This window comes from Ambystoma mexicanum, chromosome 11, assembly GCF_040938575.1.
Source record: "Ambystoma mexicanum isolate Mex_15411 chromosome 11, UKY_AmexF1_1, whole genome shotgun sequence".
NCBI lineage: Eukaryota > Metazoa > Chordata > Amphibia > Caudata > Ambystomatidae > Ambystoma > Ambystoma mexicanum.
In genome coordinates this window covers 1,019,968,088-1,019,987,749 of record NC_090934.1, presented here as the reverse complement: position 1 = coordinate 1,019,987,749, position 19,662 = coordinate 1,019,968,088, and the positions used below count along the sequence as shown (strand labels likewise).

Here is a 19,662-nt window from a genome sequence, read left to right as displayed (position 1 = left end):
CCGCGGACCTTGGTGTTTGCTGCTGTGCCAAGAGGTATAGTGGAGACCGCTGGAGCCAAGCGAATTTGCACTGTAGATCATCTCTGATATGGATGTGAGAAGTGAGGCCCCTGAGCTCACTGGCCCGGTGATTGTGCCCTGGGGCTGCCCTAACATTGTTGAGATTGTACAGATGTCAAGGCAGTCTTACTGCCTCTAATGCACTTGGATATGTAGCCCTCATCTTTGTGTGGAACAGTGTGAACTCACCTTGGGTCATAAGGCTGGGATTCTGTCCTGCACTGCCTGACATTATCTTCAGACCTTGAGGCCTCACTTTAGCGTGCTGCCTTGTCCTGTGGTCTAGCTGCTGCTGTTGACGGACAAGGGTACCCCTGCTCTCAGTACTAACCTGTGGCACCTCCCTATTTATGCATCACATTCATTTTTTGCCGGTTTGGGCCTCATCTTGTCATCCTCTTTAACAGCATTGAGAGCGAGGAGAGCAATATCACCACCATCATTTGGGGCAAATGTGTATCATTGGAACAGCATCTCGTGAAATCCCACATACAACGAGACACTGGCTTGAGCCATAGACATTGGTCTGTTTGGGCCAAAAAAAACACCTGCACTCGGGTTGCTAGCCACATCTAGTCTTTGCGCTCCTCCCTACGTGGCCCGTGGGCTCACCGGGACTAGGCTTGGATACCGGGCAACCTCCATAACAGTGTAAATCACCCTTCACCGAGAGCTTGGAACTGTTACTACGGGAAGTCCCAGTCGATGAGGCTTGGGCGGCCTGGTGGATGGGATTGAAATACTCTCTGAGCAGTGGAGGCAGCTCAGCGGGGATCAACAGTGGTGGTTGTTGTTGGTGGTGGCCTGCCACACTCGTGAGAGGGAATCATAAGGTCACTTGTGAACCCCCACCACATGGGTCCGATCACCTGGGGGTGATTTTCTCAGGGTCCCTTGTGACCGATTGCTACCTCTCAGTATCCGGTGCTGGTTCGGTGTGCCAGCATCTGGGCAAAAATTCTCAAAGGAAGCCTCAGGACTCTCTTCACTGGTCTGGACTTCCCTTCTCGTGCACCTGATTCATCTGCACCTGTCCTGCTGCTAGGCCGCCTGGTGAGTTTCGTCATGTATTGTGCAGTCCTTCCACTCCTCTTTATCCCACTTCCGTCCCTCTTCTCTCCCCCTTCATGGTGCTCTCCATCTCCCCTATCTACTCTAACTGCTACTCTATCACATATCCCATATCTCTTTCGAAGTCTGGAAGGAAAAAGTTCAAGAAAGATTACCTGGTCTCCAATCCAGTCCTTCCCAACGCTGACACCTACGTCGACACTTCTTCCAGGCAGACTGTCCCTGACATCCTCTTTTTCGTTCCCTCTCCAGAACTTTGGATTCCCCACATGGTCTTGGTCCTCTCCCCTTTCTCTTCTTCCTCCATTAATGGTGGAAGCCGATGTGAAATACTCTTGACACACTTCCCATCCTCTAGGGGCATCATTAATGTCTACCAGAATGGCACTGCCATGGCCCAGGGCTCTCAGCCCAACCTCCTCCTTCTTGATAAGCGTCTTCTGTCTCTCATCAACTCCCCTGTCCCTTCTCCTGCCATTCCTCCATCTGCCACCCCTCCGGCCCCTTTGCCACCTCCGACGGGCTTACCACATTCATGTACCGCCCCCCCTCGGAAGACCTTCAAAGGTGGCAATCAGCTCCACGTAGCTACCGGCAACTCTCGCTCTGCCGTTAAACACTCCTGTGACATCTGCCACATCCTTGAAGACTTCGACCTTGACGTCCTCGCTCTCACCGAGACATGGTCCACTGCCAGCTCTGTCACTATTTTTGACACACTTCTCTCGAAGGGCTACAAGATCCTCTCTAAGCCCAGGCCTAACGAGCTTGGGGCAGAGTGGCCCTGATCTTCCCAGAATGGGTCCCTGCTACTAACATACCCACTCAGACCTACTCTTCCTTCAAATGCCTCATCTGCAGGCTTGATGTCTCTCCAATCCTCTCTCTGACTCTTGCCACCATCTACAGGACCCCTGGTTCGGTCTCCCTCTTCCTTTAGGAGTGGTCTGACCTCACTTCTTCTCTCCTGGCCTCCACCTCCAAGCTTCTCCAAGCTTCTGTTCCTCTGAGACTTCAATATTCACCTTGACTCTCCTGATGCGGCCTCTAGACTCTTCCGCAGCCTCTGTGACTCTTTGCCTCACCATTCTTCCCTTTGGTCCGACGCACTCAGCCGGACACACCTTGGATGCTCTCATCTCAGCAGACATCTCCATCTCCAACCCTCTCACTACAGCCCTCTCCTAGTTTGACCATGCCCTCCTGTCCTCTCAACTGGATCTTTTGGGTCAGCCGGCAAGCCTCTGCCCGCAACAGCCAGTCTCCTTCTCCGTCATTCGACTGATGAAGCAAGTGTCGGTTGCGGCTTTTGCCGCCACTTTCATTCCCCCTCCCACTGACCCTCACGCTGACATATCCCTTGCTAACCTTCACCTCTCCATCTCTAACACTCGGCACATCCTTGCCCCTGTCATGAGGATCCGCATGAAACCTGCCACCAAGCGCAACACCTGACCTAGCCTCTCTGAAATGCAAGTGCAGAGTTGCTGAGCGTAAGTGGCAAGACTCGAGCACACCCTCTGACAGACTCGCCTACCGTCTGCTCCAAAGGCAATACAGACGCTCCATCTGCTTGAAGAAGGCCTATATCCAAGCCTGCATCTCTGGGCCACTAACCACATGGCTGAACTGTTCAAAATCTGTAAGGAACTCGCCAATCCTTCTGCAGTCTCCCACCTCTCTCCCATACCAGATCCTCTGCACTGCACTGGCCTCTAACTTCATAACCAAAACTCCGGACATCCTGTCCTCACTCTTCTCTTCACCCCTCCCTCTCCTTCACCCGCTCTCAGGCCTCCCTTGGCCCCAGATAAGATCTCTAGACAAGTCCTCTCTATGAAAGTCTCCTCCAAACAGGTGCTCCTCCAGAACTATCAAGGAGAACATTAAATCCCTTGCTCCATCCTTGGCTGATTTCTGCAATCACTCCTTTGCCACTGGCTCCTTCCCACTACCCCCCAAACACTCCTTTGTGCACCTTCTCCTCAAAAAGCCTTCTGCCGACTGTTCCTGCCCGGCTAACTACCGCCCTTCCTGGGCAAACCTTTGGAGAAGCTGGTCATCTTCCAGCTGATCCACCACACTGAATCTGTTGGTTGTCTCCACAACCAACAGTTTGGCTTCAGAGCAGCCAGAGGCACGGAAACTGCACTCCTGAACACCCGTGATGACTTGCTCTCTAATCTCGATTCCAACTCCCCTTCCGTTCTAATCCTTCTTGACCTTTCCTCTGCCTTTGATACAGTGAATCATGCCACCCTTATAAATTGGCTCGGTGATACCCTGGCACCACGGACCTGGCACTGGACTGGTTGACCTCCTTCCTCTCTGACCGATCTTCCCAGGTTCAACTGGGCCCTTTTCTCTCCCCCATCACACTCTCCACCTGTGGCGTCCTGCAGGGCTCTATCCTCTCGCCTTGGCTCTTCAACATCTGCATTGCCCCTCTAGCCCATTTGATCTCTGCCTCCGTGGACTTCCTCCGAGGCCCCTTCCCCACACCCTCTTGTGATGCTAAAAACCTTGGTGTCATATTTGACTCCTCTCTTTCTCTCTCCTTCTCTCCTCACATCGTGGACCTTGCTAAGAAGGCCCACTTTCAACTGCACCTCCTCAGAGGCAGTCTCCCTTTCCTCAACTTCTCCCAGAAACTCATTGCCTCCAGAGCTCTGGTCCTCTCTAGGTTGGACTACTGTAACATCCTCTTCCTCATCTGCCTAAATCCTCCCTTCGCCCCTTTCAATTAAACCAGAATAGGACTGCAAGACCTAGCCTTGGCCTCAAGCCCAGGGACCGCATCTCTCCAGCCCTAAAATCTCTCCACTGGCTCCCGGTTGCTGCGAGGATCAAGTTCAAGACCCTCTGTATCACCCACAAGGCTTTCTTTGGCATGGGACCCTGCTACCTCCAACCCGCTCTCCCTAAATACCTCCCTGCTAGAGACCTTCGATCTTCAAGCTCCACCTCTCTGCAGATCAGACGCTTTTCCAAGCAGAAAGTATGGGGTAAATCTTTTCTGCAGCAGCCTCCCTCTGGAATGACCTCCCTGCGCCTCTCAGGCTTGAGTTGGATTTCCTTAAGTTTCCGGAAGCTTCTCAAGACCTTCCTTTTCTTTTCTTCCTTTCCTCTCCCCCTCCCCAGCTAATGTCCCCCTTTGCTGCATTCCTTTTGAGTCACACAGGGCATAAGGCCCTCCTCGCCCAATCTAACCCAGCACTTTGTTCCTCCCTGATTCCCCTGCCACCTGCATTTGCCTGGTAGGGCCTACACCCCTACTGAGCCCTATCCAGCCCCGACTTGCACTTAGACTGTGGACCCTCATTCCCTGCACTACCTGCTTTCCCCTGGCACTTGTCCACCTGGCCTCCCCATGGCACTCTCCTAGCCAAGGGACCCCCACTTCACCCAGCACTCTCTTGCTTTGCACTCTTCCGTTTCCATGTTAGCATGAACGCGTTGCGCTCTGACCTACACCACACCCCCATTCCCGAGCACTTTTGTTACTGCACTTGCACGATCCGAATGACACAAGCCCTAGTAGGACTGTTTGTTATTCTCCATCCCTGTTCAAACCCCCCTCCCCCCTACCCGCCTGTTTGTCTTGTGGCGCTTTGAAAACATTTTTGCTATATAGGCGCATTACAAATACCCAATAAATAAAAACTAGTATCTAACGACTCTCTCTAAGGCCAAGCTAAGGCCAAGTATGATCATAGTGAGGTAATAGCCAGCCCTTGAATTAGTGTGCCATGAACTTGATTTCCTATCAATGAGAGCATGTTTCTGACACAATCAGTTTTATGAATGAATTAATTTTCTTTTTATTTGCGTGAATCTTAAGACATTTGCTTATTGAAGCATAGATTGCCAGACCAGTATATATCCCACAAGAAAGGTGGTCCTATGTCAGAATATACATTCTCCTTTTAGCATTTCTACCGATTGCTGTTTAAATGATTTTAATTGCTTTTATGCCGTGCTAGCCGAAAAAAAGCTTATATTGAAATTTATTTACACAGAATACTATGATTTGAAGTTAGTAGTTGGTATAATAGTTGCCTACACTTTTTAAAAATATCGAAACATTCACTATGTCTGCTCTTGCTGCACTTAAGTATAGAATTTTTTAAGTTGTGTGTAGACAGAGGTTTACTATCCTGTGATATCAAGACTGATTTGATACGGAAATTGCTAGATCACCAGGCGTCTAGAATTGTTCTTTTGCCTATGAATAGTTAAGCAATAGATGCCTGGATCACCCCCTCCTTTAAAAAAGACAACCTCGATCCTCTTCTGCCTAAAAACTACCATCCTATTACCAACGCTCCGTTCTCCTCTAGGTTATGGATCGGGTTGCATACTTACAGTTAAAACGATTAATCGAGGAAAATGCCATTCTGGGTCCGCGTCAGTCTGGCTTCCGTGCACGACACAGCACGGAGACTGCCGTCCCCGACCTCAAGTCCAATGTTTCTGCCATTATTGACCAAGGCCATCCTGCCCTCCTTATGTTGCTCGACCTGTTGGCCGCCTTCGACCTTGTCCACCATGAATTGCTGGCGACCAGGTTGCAATCTCTGGTGGGCTGCTCAAGCATAGCCACACAATAGCTTGCCTCTTTCTTGGGTCCCTGCAACGTTAGGGTCACAATTGACGATGCCTGCTCCTCTCCCATCCTGCTCACTCGCGGCATTCCTCAGGGCTCCTCACTCTCCCCCACTTTGTTTAACATATGGTTGTATGCTGACAAACGGCACTATGACCATGGACATTAGTCCATTAAAAGAGTCTTTCTGAATCATACGTCTTCATAAAAAGTTTCAAGTGTGAACTGTAGATTTTTAATAGTAAGATCTAACACAGCCAACATGTGTTTCGAACTATGGTCGTCCTCAAGGCTGTTAAATATTAATTTCAAAATATACAACGTGAATATTACATCAATGCATATAAATTTCAATATTGCGTGCCCAAAACATTGGATTATTACAATCAAAAACAGTTCATTTCGATTAGAATAATTTTTGTTTCATACTGATATTATAGTGTGGTATCAGATGAAGAGGGCAAGAAAGAAGACCAGAACAGAAAAATGTCCATCAGTTGTATCTGATTTTAATTGTACTTGTTCCTCAAATCTATGTGTAACTATGTAATTATCCTTTATAATCGTCTGTAACCACTTTCTTAACTAACTGTAATTACGCCGTGATACTTTAGGTTCTGGGCGTACAACAAATGCAATAAAATAAAAAATAAAATTAAAATAAAGGTCATGGACTTGCCCATGAAAGCTGCTGCTTTTGCCAGGCTAGTGATGCCTTTGTTTGTGCTTGGCCCAGCAACAAGGGGTGGGATTATCTGGACCCACTCCACATCCGTGGTGCCTGAAAGTCTAGGTGTGTGGCATGAGTGAAACCCACAGTGGTACCTGATAGGGCCACCGCTGGCTGTTTGAATGTTGCAGATCCTTACCGTTCGTGGGCGTGGACTTGCTTCCAGCGAGGATTTCGGATAAGAGGACTCCTGCAGCAATTTCTTCAGATCTTCTTTGGAGCCAAGTATCCTGTGTAGACGAGCAGCTGACTGAAGATCCATGGACGAAACCCGAAGAGGCCCAGCATCTCTTCCTGTGTTTGGCCCAATGAAGCCCTGCTGGACTACCTGATCTGCAAAGGCTGTGAGCGGTGCTTCAATCCTTGGACTGGTGGGACCAACCACTCTCGACGTGTTCTCGAGGATCCACCCGGTCGACTGACCAGCTCTCTAGTGGGCTATCTTGCTAGAGCTGACGCTGTTCCGTGTTTTCCACCGGAACATCGGTAGTCATCAGCTTGTAGTGTAATTCGCCTTCCTGATGAATTTCAGCCTCCTCGCTTGAAGGGATCCTGCGCTGGAAGGAGGTCTTCAATTGTGATTGGAAGGACACCTGCTGTCGCCTATGTGCGGCAGCCGTTGCTGGAATTTGCCTTCCCCCATTTGGTGAAGTGCCCTGAAGAGGTCTGCATCGGTGCCTTCTGCATTTCTTTTTCAAACAGTTGCACTCTGCTCCTGGAACCGAATAGAAGAATCCTTGCACCTGCAACTCCTGGGCACCTCGCACTGGAACCAATAGCGGGAAAACCTACCTCCAACAACCACCAGTCGACCCATCTTGTCATCTGGGAAAATCAGAGTCAAGGGGTTAATCGCAATGCATTTGCCCGCCCACCCGCCACCCTGTTCTCGTTAGAATAAACCTTAGATTAAATGTTGGCTATTCCATTCCATCGCTTTTTGATCATCGCCTCTAGAGATAGATAAGAATGGAATTTTACTTACCAGTAAATCGCTTCTGGAACATTTCACCAACACAAGAACTCTTCCTACATCGGACCCTTTTCCTAAGAAGAAGCTTTGTGACTTTTGGGCACAGGGCCCCACTCCTCATAGGTATCAAACTTATAATGTTATGGTATATTTCTTGTGACTTAGTTCCATTCTACTGCATCACTACTTAACTTTTTTGTGTTGAATAGGTTGTTGATGACATTCCTAAGAACCTAAATGTGACTGGGTATATATTTAATGATTGAGTGTTGTGTAATATTATCACCTGCTTACTATTCTGTGTTTTGGGCCTAGAATAAATATAGTATTTTTGTACTTACTTGTCTAAATTGAATTATTTTGTGCTTCACTGTGTGGACTCATTGTGGACCGTTGACACCACTCGCGCTCTCCTCAGAGTAGCCTTGACTGTGCTCCACGTTTACCTTGATTGGGTTTTGGCTAACCTCTCAGTTACCCTGTCCACTATAACTAGGGTGGCCTCCTAAAATCTGTCCATCAGGGCAGATTCTAGAAATCTATCTTAATATGCGTGTTTGGATTTCTACCCACCTGTTTGCCCCCTATGGCCATACAATTCCCTATTGCCATGTCTACTCAATACCTACCCTTCCTGGAATGAATTACGCCCCCCTAAGATCTCTTTAAGCTGGCACTATTCTTTTTAAGCATTCTTCTGAAAGGTAAAGGCTTAACTGCAGCTCATGCAATTAAAACCAGCTCCTGGTGCAACAAAAATGTCTTAACCAAGTGTGCATTTACCCACTTGATTTATAAACAGTCTATTTCCTTGAGTATGCTCTATGCGTTTGCGAGACATTGCCATAATCTGCAAAAGTACGAACACCATTATGGCACTGCCTGGCAAATGCTGATCCAATTCATAAACAAAATCCAAAACAGTTGGCTTTTCAATGTTTATTATTTTGGTGTCCTGAAGCATCATGTGCGTAAAAAAAAAGTATCACTGTGTTAATGTCTCAAAACATATGGGAACTGTATTTTGGATTAGAATAGGATTGCTGCGCCTTTTACAAGATTAAGGTGCAGGATTTTTTTTTTTTTTTTTTTTTTTTTTTTGCAATATCGTCTACTTTTCTTCATGTTTCTTCAATTTCTCTCCATAACTGAAATGTGTATGTTTTATTTTGCAGAGCTGGAAATAGTTGGATTCATCGACATCTCTGATATTGCCAGCCCCCCAGTATTATCTAGGCACCTGGTTCTGCCCATAGCGATAAACAAAGGCAAGTATCATGTTTAAGACCGGCCAAGGGAAGATGCAGTGTAGCTATCCTTCCTAATAGGCCACCAGCAGACACATTTCATGTTTGGCTAGGGTGTACAAATGAACATATTTACACAATCAAAACATGAGGATATAAAGGTGCTTTCTCATGAATAAGTATTATATGATAGGGTGGGATTTATACCGTAGAGGGATTACAAAAGCTGTGGTATGACTGCAAAGTTAAATGGGATCCTTCAAAGCCGCGGTAGGAAGGGGGAAGGAAACATAAGGGGAAAAATGTCAAATGGAAACTACGAAAAATGTAAGTGACCCAACAAGCAACAAAGTCTACCTTTCACTTGGATGTCTACTGCAATTCATGGGTTAATGACTACAGGTCTGTTTTCAACCTTGCTCAATAACTTCATCTCTTTTGGGGCAGCAGTTGGTCTTTAAGGCTATAACTACCTGTTCCTCATTGATTCTTTTCTGTAACACCACCAGGTCCCTTAAATATAGTAGAGCATGGAAAGAACCCTGTCCTCCCTTTCGTTTTACCGTAAGTACATATTTCACTTGAGCAGTGATACCCGAGACCTGCTTTTTGCATTGTTAGGTGCAATTCTGTGCCCTTTAACTCTTATTTTCCCACTTGAAAGCCTTTTGTCAAAATTGCTAACGTTGTTGTCTCTTTGACTCACTGGCTTTGTTGGCTGTTTTCTGCCCAGCCAAGACTAGAAAATTGCCATATATGGCCATGCTCTTTCAAAGGCTTTGTCTAGAGCCCAGGAACTGCCTTTGTGTACTTGGAACTGGTTTGGAGTGTGAAGGGGGTTTCAGACACCCAAACCATAGTCATTTCACAAATGTATCTGACCTGTCTGTTCAGGACTGCAAAGTCACTCAGAGTTTCAATGTTACAAGTCCTGATAGGGGGACTGGAGCCGTTTCTGCAAGAGGCAACACTGGAACCCAGAATCTGTTACTGCAACACCCATTACCAACATCAACTGGAAAGTTTGATATTCAGCTGCTGCTGGTATCCAGGACAGTGAGGTCGTTAAAGGAGACCAGAACCTCTGACACGCAAGACACAGCTGTAAAATTAAGCTTCCTTTGCTCCTCTGACACACGGATCACCAGTGATGCAACCATCAGTGAGAGCAGTCATTCCTGATGTCCTAGGCTTATGTGAAGTTGTTGATCTTCCTGGTCCGTGTTTGGTTGCATTGTTTGTCCTTCTAGGTCCCCATTACAACCATTAGGGCCCAATGCCCCCTCTTGCAGCCACCCATGCCTTATCTGTTGGTGGTGGAACACATCTTATTTGGGGTCCCCCTAGGATCTCTGTATTGGCAGCCTGCCCTCTTCCTTAAAGTACCATCTTATGAATTGTGTCACTATGATCACGCTGAACTATTGTATTGAGCCAGTTGAACCCTATTGCAGAACTTTTGAACCCCTCTAAGTGTCCAAAACTGGCTACTTACCTGAGACTATTGATAGACAGTTGTTATTAGGCTAGAGTTGGACTTCATACAGTGGTTTTGCAGTGTATTGGTGTTACTTATAAAATTATAAAACTTGTGATCTAGCCTAACTTCTGTTATCTCCCCTTGTTTATTGAAACAAGTAACATTTAGAAAACCTTGTTACATATGCTAATGTGTGTAATGTGTCCGAGTTAGACACTAAAGTTAGGTTGTGTCTATATAGAATTGTTTTTACCTACCTCGTATTTTACTGAATGTGGAGCAGCTTTCTTGTTATGAAAAATAAGCAGATCATGTTTTTGATATGCAGGTTTTTAGGCATCATGTGGCTTGATAACCAGCATGGATGAGGTCTGTGCTTTACATATCTCCTGCCCTCCTTCATCTAAGCTTTACTGCTCAGTCACGTTACCAGTGAGAAGTTTGGTTATCTTAATGTAAACCATGCATGTCCATTAAGGTTGGTCTCTCAGAATCCTATAGTAATAGTGTGTCTGTAAAACCTTCCTAACAGTCTTCTTTATGTTTAGTCTTCTGGTCTCTCCCAGGGTGTGGCTCTCCCTGGGCCTGGCTCTCTTCCTGGCTCTCCTTCTCTGCATGCCCCTCTACGAAGGTGGTAGCGCAGTCTATGGGCCTCATTACACGGAACGCAGTAAGGGTTACTGGTCACCGGTAATGGTACCGGTGACCGTTAACCCTTACCGCCTTACTACGAGGTCCCTTTGCGGGTTGCTACTTTAACACCTGCTTTTTGGAGGCGTTAAAAACCAACCCGCAAAGGGACCTTGGTGCTAATTACGGCACCGCAAATTTGCGGTACCGTAATTAGCACCTTCCCCATTCCCATTATGCCCTATGGGGCAAAAATGGGAATGGGGAAGGGCAATGGTGGAAGGGGGATTTACCGCCCCACCAACCTTGGAATAGGGCGGTAATTCCCCTTTCCTCCAAGGCGGTGCCGGTAATTTACCGGCATGGACCAAGGTGCTAATAGCACCTTGGTTTACCGCCTTCAGTGTAATGAGGCCCTATGACACTGAAGGCTGAGCATTAGGCTCTTGCATATGTTTTATTTATTTTTTACTTTGATTGTCCAATATTCTCTTTGATAGGTTGTTCCCCTTTTCCTCAAATTCCTATTCCTATAAAGCTTTATCATAACGTAAACATTTTATCTTCACAAATTACATAAATTCTAAACTTACAAAATAAATGAAGTGGTGATATCATGCTATGTGGCGATTCATGGGATCTTGTCACTTCTCCCCATAGGGGAGCCCTTCTGTCATGCATCAGGCATGGAAGCATTGGAACCGATGGCGACTCTCCTAACATGGTTGTCAGAAGTCCATCTTAACGGTCTATGCTTTTCCAATATGGCCGCTTGTGAATAAATAGGTCCTTTTCTCTAATGCCGGCGCGTTGTATCATCTCTGATTCACTCGCCGACAGTCCCTGTGATTTTTCATTGACTTTTGCCTTCCTGCGTTTTCCTCCCTGTACCCTTTAATCTTTTCTAGGTCTACTCCATGTTCTTGCTGCCCCACCTTTTCAGATTTACATCTTATAAGGTACGTTTGGTGTCCTGCAATCTTTTCCTTTAGCACTACTTGGTCAGTTCCTACTCCTTCTTGGTGCTTAAGTTCTCGTACCTTTCTGCTCATCTGTTCCTCATTGCTATTCTTACTGTTCCTCTCTCTCTGCACTATTCGTATCCTTTTCGCTTAGCTCAGTTTCCGTCCGAACACTTGTGTTCTCTCTGCTCTGCTCGATATTGTACGAGTGTCTTTGTTTACTTCTAGTTCTGTCTACTCCGCCTCCTTGCGGTTCCACATCTACGCTATTCTTACCTTTTCTGCGCTCCATTGCGGTTCCACTATCACGCTATTCTTGCCTTAACTCCGCCTTCCTTGCGGCTCGCCTTTTCTTACCTTACTTCCCCCTCCTTCCTTGCTTCCACCATTCTGCTCTGTTACTTTTTCTCTCGCGCTATAGCATTAGGCTACAGCCTCCTCCGGTCTTCGTTCAGCCTTCCGTTTGGAGCTACTACCATCGATCCCGATTAATCTCCAGTTCTCATTCAAGAACCCTTCCTCTTCCGAACAGCAGAGTTCTTGTCAATTCCTATTGAGCCTATACTCCATCATACCTTCCAGAAAAGGACTGTACTTACAGTATACACCCTCTGCCATATGAAGTTGCCCCCTTGAAGTCTTCTTCCGACCACGTCCTACTGAAAAATCCATCGGTTACCTTCTTTGTGCCAAGACAAGAATACCAGGGTTTTTTCTGCTATGGCTTTTTCCCTGAATTAGGGGTTTGCTCCTTGCCCATCCCCTGACTCAGGTTTTATCCCTGGTCAAGGTGGCGGCTGAGGGGGCTCGCCCTTATCTACACCATAAGAAGGAAAGAAAGGAAAGGCCTACCAAGTCTACAAGACTAAAGAAGAAGACAGAAAAGCTGGAGAGTTCCTGGGAAGACACAGGTGAGGAGGAGTGGGGTGAAGATTTGTCCAGTCTTGACAGTATACAACGCCAAGCAGAACAAATGGCCTCTTTGGAACAATTCCAGGAACTTTGTAACGCCATCCAAGGGCTACGGACGGACATGCAGACCCTCCAAGCTCAGAACCAGGCACTCGAGCAACAGGTTGACAACCGTGAAGAAGGTCGAGGAGACTTGTCACCAATGCCACTTGCCACAGGGAAGTTTGATGGAAATCCAAGGTTGCTGAAAGAATTTTTAGATGCTTGTGCAGTTTACTTCTCCTTCAGACAAAAGGCATTCGAGACAGACAGGACCCGAGTAGGTTTCACCATATCCAGTATGGTAGGAAGCGCCTTAGCCTGGGCAACCCCTTTGGTAACCAACCGGGATCCAGTGGTAAACGACTATGAGCAGTTTGTTCAAGCTCTCAAGACCCGTTTTGATCGACCAGAGGTGCAGTATCATACTTTTGAAGAATTGTTGGACGTCAAACAGGGGAACCAGAGTGTCCAATCTTACATAGCACAGTTTCAGAGGTTGGCTTCAACAGCAGGATGGCCTGACACAGCTCAACAGACCATATTCATAAGAGGGTTGCAGGTGGAGATAAAAGACGAGCCAGCCCGAGTAGCTAGACCGAATTCTTTCCAAGACCTTATCTCACTGGTACTGCAGATAGAATTTCGGCTACAGGAGAGACACCACGAACAAACGAAGATACCTTCCCCCTCTGCTTGGCCTTCAGTTCCCTCTCAGGCGAAGGTGTCCGCTGAAGAACCGATGCAAATTGGAGCCACAAGGGGTCCTTTGACACCTGAAGAAAGGAAGAGAAGGCGTGAGTCTAATCTATGCATGTATTGTGGATCTTCCAAACATCTACTGCGAAATTGTCCTGATGTTCCTCCTCGGTGATCGGGAAACACACAACCCCGTATCTATGCAAGGGAGATATCGGGGAAGGAAGCCTCAACCCTTGCAACTGTACCCAAGCAAGAAATGAAGGATTAGAAGACAATCGTCTGATGGTATTTCAACTTGAGTTAAAGATTCAACCCCAGCCACCTCTATCCGTATTGGCCATGTTGGACTGCGGAGCGGCAGGAAATTATATAGATGTGACCTGGGCTACAGAACATCAGATTCCCCTTCAGGTCAAAGAGAAGAACCGTACCGTTGCTGATTTCCATGAGCCATCACACCGAATCCCTTACTTTCGTTGTCATACGAGCCGCTCACTTCACCATCATATTAGGGATTTCTTGGCTGAGGTGCCATAATCCTCAGATTGACTGGTCCTCTAATAAACTATACTTTGAATCCGCCTTTTGTAACAACAACTGCTTTGAAAAAGAGCCATTGGCGATACAGGCAAAGGTAACTAAGGTACAACTGTGTAACACAGTGTCTACTATAACTCAACAGTATCGTGCTTATGCTGAAGTTTTTGAAGATGTGGTACCTCGACTCCTCCGACCGCACCGTCCTGAGGACTGCTGTATTGAACTCAAAGAAGAGGCTTCTCTCCCCTTTGGAAGAATGTACCCACTGTCTGAAACTGAGAGACAGGCCTTAAGGGAATATCTTGAGGCTAACCTCAAGAATGCACTTATCAGAGAATCAAGGTCCTCAGGTGGAGCTTCATTGTTTTTTGTTTCTAAAAAGAATTCCCAGAAATTACGTCCCTGTATAGACTATCGAGGCTTAAATAGTATTACCATCAAGGATCGATACCCCATGCCCTTAATACGAGACGTTCTTGAAGCCTTAATGAAAGCTCAGTATTTCACCAAATTGGATCTCCGCGGAGCTTACCATCTCTTGAGAATAAGAAGCGGGGATGAGTGGAAGACAGCTTTCAGGACACCCATGGGTTCATTTGAATACTGCGTCATGCCATTTGGGTTGGTTAACGCCCCGGCAATCTTTCAAAGATTTATGGATAAACACTTTGCCGACATGATTTGTTTCTGTGGTGGTCTACCTGGACGGCATACTTGTCTTTTCCAAGAACCTTGATGAGCACCGACAGCACGTGTCCGAAGTATTGGAAAGACTCCGGAACAATCATCTGTATGCTAAGCCTGATTAGTGCATATTCGAAGCTGAAGCAGTACCCTATTTGGGTTTCATCCTCTCATCACAGGGGGTTCTGATGGATCCGGACAAGGTGAGGGCGATTACCGGTGGACAGAGCCATCCACTGTAAAGGAGGGGCAATGTTTTTTGGGACTGGTGAATTTTTATCAACGTTTTATCCCAAATTTTTCTGAATTGGTATTACCCATAACATCCCTGTTGAAGAAGGGTGTTCCCTTTGTTTGGCATCCTGAAGCACACAAGGCCTTACAGTCTCTTAAAGAGGCCTTTACATCCGCTCCTGTCCTCATTCAACCTGATCAAACAAAACCGTTTATACTTGAAATAGATGCATCTGGAGGTGCGCTGGGGGCCGTCTTGCTACACGAAGACCAAGATGGACAAGAACACCCAATAGCCTGCTATTCACTAACACTGTCCTCTAGTGAGAGGAATTACTCTGTACTTGAACGTGAACTTCTGGCTATGCGTATGGCTAGTGAAGAATGGCGTCACTTGTTGCAAGGCGCATCCTACCCTTTTGTGATTGGAAATGATCACTGCAACCTCAAGGTCTTGAAGCAGATGGAGTGCAGAAATGCTAGACACGCACGCTGGGTTTACTACTTCTTCAATTTCGACTTTACCATAACTTACATACCCGGTACCCAAAACAGCGTTGCAGACGCATTGTCCAGGAGTTGGCGGAAGGAAGACCAGGGCATATCCTCAGTAGAAATAATTCTACCCGAACACAAATTCGTCATGGAGGTGAACACGTTTCTTCAGAAGGTTCGGTCTGAAGTAAGTCAATATCCCATAAGAGAGCTGAAGTCTTACCGTCTGCAAAAGAGAGAAGGTTTATGGTTTCGGAGTAACGCTCTCTTTCTGCCTTCAGATGCTCTACAATGAATGGCTCTCCAAACCTGTCATGATGCTCCCTTGGCAGGACATAAGGGACAGAAGGCCACTTACGAGTTGTTAACGTGCAGTTTTTGGTGGCCTACCATCACTGAAGACGTAAGATCCTATGTATCCTCTTGCCCTACATGTGCTGCTTGTAAGGTTTCCCGAAAGAGACCTCTGGGTCTTTTACAGCAGGCCAGATTACCCTCGCAACCGTGGGAAGTTATATCGATGGATTTTGTAGTCGATCTTCCAGTGTCTCGAGGACTAACTGCTATAATGGTGATCGTAGACTCTTACACAAAATTGGCCCATTTCACAGCCCTAAAGGGGGTACCTACCGCCTCACAGACCGCTGGCATATTTCTTCGGGAGGTCGCAAGGTTACATGGTATTCCTCCGACAGTAATCACCGACAGAGGTACTCGGTTCACTTCTAAGTTTTGGGCATCCCTCTGTATTAGGTTGGGTATTCAAAGGGCTCTTTCTTCGGGCTACCATCCCCAATCTAATGGACAGACTGAGAGATTGAATGCCAATTTAGAACAGTACCTCAGGTGTTTTTCATTAAGGAACAGAATGACTGGTCTGATTTTCTCCCAATGGCAGAATTTGCCTATAATAATAGTTATCACACTATGAACTGGAGGCAGGGTCGGGGCTACACAGGGGTCAATATGTGACATATCATAGGGTGGTCCGGGAGGTCCGGAGCACGTGGCCCGAAACTACTTTGGCCGATGAACCGGATGCCACGCTGGGAATAATGTATGACGCATCAGAGGGTGGGCACAAGTTCTCTAGGTTGTACGAGATGTTGATGACAAAGGTTGGGAAGGATTTGGGGCACCTGAGACTGGAATGGGAAGCGGAGATGGGGGCCTCGATGGCGGATGGGATGTGGGAGCGCGCCCTGGGGTACCACAAAAAGGTATCGAGGAACGCCAGGTTTAAGCAGATACAGCTCTATATTACGCACAGGGCACATATGACCCCCCTTAGAATTTCTGGATAATGGGCGCCAGGCGTGCCCCAAGTGTAACGAAGAGAATGTGGACATGATACACATGTTCTGGGCGTGCCCAGTGATTGCAACCTACTGGGGTGAAGTGGCGCGGAGGCTGGCAGGGAGGGGTATCACACTTAGGGTGGATTCGGCTTGGGCCTGTCTGCTGGGAGGGTATCCCAGGGCGCGTAAGCTTCAACATGTTGAGAAACTTAAAGATCTGGCCTATGTGCTTGCCAAACGTAGGATAGCCATGGGGTGGAAGAAATGTCATAAGCCGCGAGTGGAGGTCTGGTGGCGAGATCTCCAAAAATGGGCTGATGCCGAAACGGCAGTGTGGCAGGATGGCAGTATGGCAGGGGAAGAGGAAGAAACAGGCTCTCTCACGGCATGGAAGTTATTGTTAGCTGAGCTGTTTGGTACGGGGTCGGCCTCGGCTGGACTTGAGAGCGATGAGGCCCCACCGCATGGAACGGACACTGATGGCGGACACTCTACAGGCTCATAGGGGTGAGGGATGGGGACTGCAGTGCCTTATTTTTTGTTTGTTTGGTTTTGTTGTTTGAGGTGTTTATTTATGTTTCGTTGTAATGTTGTTTGGTTGAGATAAAATAAAAATATATTTAAAAAAAAAAAAAAATAATAGTTATCACACCGCTATCCAGATGAGTCCTTTTAAATGTACCTATGGTTATCACCCTCGGCATATGCCAGTTCTAAGTTCCTTTGATACAAGAACACCAGCAGTGGAAGGAATGGTATCGGAACTAAAGAGAATCCACAAAGAGGCCTTGCGATCCTTGGAGGATAGTCGGAAGACTTACAAGAAGTATGCTGATCGCAAACAAGAACCTCTAACCCTTTATGGGAACCTGGTATGCGAGTATGGCTCTCCACAAAATACCTACCACGGTGGGTTAATTGAGGCAAGTTTACTCCCCGGTATGTTGGACCTTTCAAAATACTGTCCAAGATTAAACCTGTAGCCTTCAAGCTAAAGCTGCCCACTAGCCTGATATGTGTACATCCAGTATTTCAGGCTTCTCTACTGAAAGAATATATGACAGATCCTTTCAAAAGACAACAAAAGAAGGTTATGACATTGGCTCCTACAGAACCAAAGGAGTATGAGGTGTCCAGGTTGGTGGACTCCTGTTACAAGCAGGGTATTCTACAGTATCTGGTTCATTGGAAGGGATTTCCTAGGTCGGAAAGGACTTGGGAACCTCGATCCCATATCCATGCTCCCAGACTGATTCAGAAATTTCACAGGCTCCTCCCGGGAAAGCCCGGGGAGGGTAGGCACCGAAGGAGGCATACTGTCATGCATCAGGCATGGAAGCATTGGAACCAATGGCAACTCTCCTAACATGGTTATCAGAAGTCCATCTTAACGGTCTATGCTTTTCCAATATGGCCGCTTGTCAATAAATAGGTCCTTTTCTCTAATGCCGGCGCGTTGTATCATCTCTGATTCACTCGCTGACAGTCCCTGTGATTTTTCAGTGACTTTTGCCTTCCTGCGTTTTCCTCCCTGCACCCTTTAATCTTTTCTAGGTCTACTCTGTGTTCTTGCTGCCCCACCTTTTCGGATTTACATCTTATAAGGTACGTTTGGTGTCCTACGATCTTTACCTTTATCACTACTTGGTCAGTTCATACTCCCTCTTGGTGCTTAAGTTCTCGTACCTTTCTGCTCGTCTGTTCCTCATTGCTATTCTTACTGTTCCTCTCTCTCTGCACTATTCGTATCCTTTTCGCTTAGCTCGGTTTCCATCCGAACACTCGTGTTCTCTCTGCTCCGCTCGATATTGTACGAGTGTCTTTGTTTACTTCTAATTCTGTCTACTCCGCCTCCTTGCGGTTCCACATCTACGCTATTCTTACCTTTTTTCCGCTCCATTGCGGTTCCACTATCACGCTATTCTTGCCTTAACTCCGCCTTCCTTGCGGTTCGCCTTTTCTTCCTCCTGTCTTTGTTCAGCCTTCCTTTTGGAGCTACTACCCCCAATCCCTATTAATCTCCAGTTCTCATTCAAGAACCCTTCCTCTTCCGAACAGCAGAGTTGTTGTCAATTCCTATTGAGCCTATACTCCATCATAACTTCCCGAAAAGAAAGACTGTACTTGCAATATACACCCTGTGCCATATAAAGTTGCCACCTTGAAGTCTTCTTCCGACCACGTACTACTGAGAAATCCATTGGTTGCCTTCTTTGTGCCAAGACAAGAATACCAGGGTTTTTTCTGTTACGGCTTTTCCCCTGAATTAGGGGCTTGCTCCTTGGCCATCCCCTGACTCTGGTTTTATCCCTGGTCAAGGTGGCGGCTGAGGGGGCTCACCCTTCTACACCATAAGAAGGAAGGAAAGAAAGGAAAGGCCTACCAAGTCTACGAGACTAAAGAAGAAGACAGAAAAGCAGGAGAGTTCCTGGGAAGACACAGGTGAGGAGGAGTGGGGGAAGATTCGTCCAGTCTTGACACCTTCCCTGTGAGGCTAGGGAGGTGGGTCCACTACGCAACAACCCCCCTAGTGTTGGCAGAATGCAGGACCTCACGGGGAGAGACTCCCCTCATGGGGGACAAGGATACCCGCTCCATGAGGGAACGCCCTAACCCCTTACCTTGGAGACTATGCAATCCTCTAGGTTTTCCAAAAACCAACCTGATAAGACCTACTGTCATTCTATTGGAATACTCCCTCCTTTCCTTATATAAGATATGATGCCAACAAGACGAGGTAAAATGAAAGGAACATACAAAGCAGTTTTGAGTCGTTTCCTAAAAGTACTGAGAGGAAGAGTAATGGAGGAGTTATGCCAACTAATCCTTTTACATCTCCAGACAGTACTGGAAAGAGGTGGTCCCGAGAAGGCATGAAGAGGACTTCGGAGACACAAAGGAAAGATTGTTGTACTCCGCTGGGGACAACCCAGTTTCATGACATAAAAATCAAGGAAGGACTCCTTGAAAGGGGAAGGCGACGTGAAGCCTGTCAGCCC

General features: G+C 47.0%; 1 protein-coding gene across 2 annotated transcripts in view; it reads left to right on the top strand.

Annotated features, from left to right (window-relative positions):
• The window catches only part of INTS14 (integrator complex subunit 14), a 385,834-nt gene that overhangs the window by 164,332 nt on the left and 201,840 nt on the right, over positions 1-19,662 (top strand). For both annotated transcript variants that reach the window (XM_069624242.1, XM_069624243.1), the window contains exon 7: positions 8,616-8,708. In XM_069624242.1, the coding sequence (XP_069480343.1) occupies positions 8,616-8,708 (93 nt within the window). The remainder of the gene's footprint in view (positions 1-8,615; positions 8,709-19,662) is intronic.